At 56.2% G+C, this 2,015-nt stretch overlaps 1 protein-coding gene across 1 annotated transcript in view; it reads left to right on the top strand.

Moving 5' to 3' along the window:
- The first annotated feature begins 6 nt into the window (after nt 1–6).
- Nucleotides 7–2,015, top strand: part of SMAD3 (SMAD family member 3) — a 121,668-nt gene continuing 119,659 nt past the window's right edge. The window contains exon 1 of the mRNA XM_008572500.1: nt 7–237. Within this exon, the coding sequence (XP_008570722.1) occupies nt 32–237 (206 nt within the window). The 5' untranslated portion in view covers nt 7–31. The remainder of the gene's footprint in view (nt 238–2,015) is intronic.

Here is a 2,015-nt window from a genome sequence, read left to right as displayed (position 1 = left end):
GCCCCTCGCTGTGCGCGCGCCTTCCCCAGCCATGTCGTCCATCCTGCCCTTTACTCCCCCGATCGTGAAGCGCCTGCTGGGCTGGAAGAAGGGCGAGCAGAACGGGCAGGAGGAGAAGTGGTGCGAGAAGGCGGTCAAGAGCTTGGTCAAGAAGCTCAAGAAGACGGGGCAGCTGGATGAGCTGGAGAAGGCCATCACCACGCAGAACGTCAACACCAAGTGCATCACCATCCCCAGGTGGGAGCCCGCCTGGGGGTCCGGAAGGCGCGCCGGCCCAGCCCCCTAGTGCTGCGGGGCCTGCCCGGTGGGGTTGGAGAGGGAGCGATTGTGTGTGTGTGTGTGTGTGTGTGCGTGTGCGTGTGTGCGTGTGCGTGTGTGTGTGTGTATATGCGTGTGCGTGTGCAAGGGGAGAGCCAAAGCGCGGACATGAAGGGGGGGGGGAACCCCAAACAAAACCTCTGGATTTGCAAAGATTCACAACCTGGTGCTCCTCCTCGGCACTCGCTTCCAGATCTCACATTCGCTGTCCACCTCCGAGAAAAGGGGTACTGCTGGAATCGGCCGCCCCCACCCCGGGGAGCTGCGGGCTACAAGTTGAGGCCCGCTTTGTTCGGCTCCGCGGGCCGGAGCCCCTCCTCCGCCGCCGCCTCCCGCCCCCGCGGCCCGCGCTCGTGGAGGTGGTGGTGTCTCTGCCTTTCTTTGCTTCGGTCCTGTCCCCCCACTTCTTTCCTCGTCTACAGGAATGCAGTCCGTACAGCTGGGGCTGTGGGTGAGGAGCGGGAGCCTCGTGATTGACAGATTCCTTCTTCGTTCTTTCTTTGCCTTCGGGATTAGCATTTTTATCGAGTATTTTTAGACTCGGTTGTGCCAGTCTCCCGCCCCCTGTGCACGCACGCACTTTAGTTGCAGTACAATGCTCTGACTTTCAGATGGGAAGAGACAATTGGCAGAAAATAGGGTCTTCTCTCCAATCTCCCAACCCCCTCCTGACTGTTTTGACCCTCCTTTTAGTCTAGGAGATTTCGGGTTGATGCAGAACCGAGGGGAACTAGAACCGGACAGATAACAAAACACATCCCAAAGTGGGCCTCGCATCACATTCCTGCAGAGCCCTCCTTCCCAAAGCGCCCTGCCATCTGTCTGGACCTCTTTATCCTCCTTCCCATTCCGCTAGTTAGGTTGGGCGGGAGCTCACAGATGGCTGATAGAAGGGGTCAGTGACTTCTTCCACTCCCCAGGGCCTACCTTAGCTTAGCTGTGCCTGGTTGGGAATTGGGGTGGGGGGCAGCTTGGCCTCTCCTCTCTACCTCTCAGACCCCTTTTGAAGTCTGATTCTGTGTGTTTGGGAGGGTGTTCTGGGGTCCCAGGCTGCAGAGGAATGAGTAGAGGGCTTCCAGGGTCTGAGTCCCACAGGGATTGTCATCCTTGCTCCTGGGCCGGGGGTGGACTCCATCCTTGGCCACCTGCTTGGGGCAGCTGTGCAAGGGCTGCCAGCTGTGTCAGGCAGGCACAAAGCAACATCTGTCCACGGGAACCCAAGGCAGGCCTCCCCTGGAAATAAATGCCACATAAGGTGGGAGTGCTGACTTTAAAATTTTTTTTTTTAAAACTGGGTAGACCCAGTTGATACATGGGGAGGGAAGGCACTGTGCTGTCTGAGTGCGCTCTGGATGTGTGACTGGGAGCCAAAATTGACTTCAGAGGAGGTGCTATGATGTGATGGTCAGAGAGACCTGGGGTTTGGTCCCAGGTCTGGTTCTTACTTCTTTATTCCTTTGGTGGGGGCGGGGAGGGTGGGTGTCATAGTTTTCTATCTGGGGAGGGGTCTGCAAAACCTGCCTTCTCCTTATCTGCCTGGGCATCGAGGATAAGTATGCATTGAAAGAAAAAAAAAGTGGTATCAATTATAAAACAAGCAGCTGTGAAAAGTTTCACAGTTTAAAAAGCACTTTCACATGGTTTCATGAGGTCTTGGAAGAAAGAAAGAAACCAACCAACCAACCAACCAACCAACC

This window comes from Galeopterus variegatus, unplaced genomic scaffold (assembly GCF_000696425.1).
Source record: "Galeopterus variegatus unplaced genomic scaffold, G_variegatus-3.0.2 Scaffold794, whole genome shotgun sequence".
Taxonomy (NCBI): Eukaryota; Metazoa; Chordata; class Mammalia; order Dermoptera; family Cynocephalidae; genus Galeopterus; species Galeopterus variegatus.
This window is presented reverse-complemented; position numbering and strand designations above follow the sequence as displayed.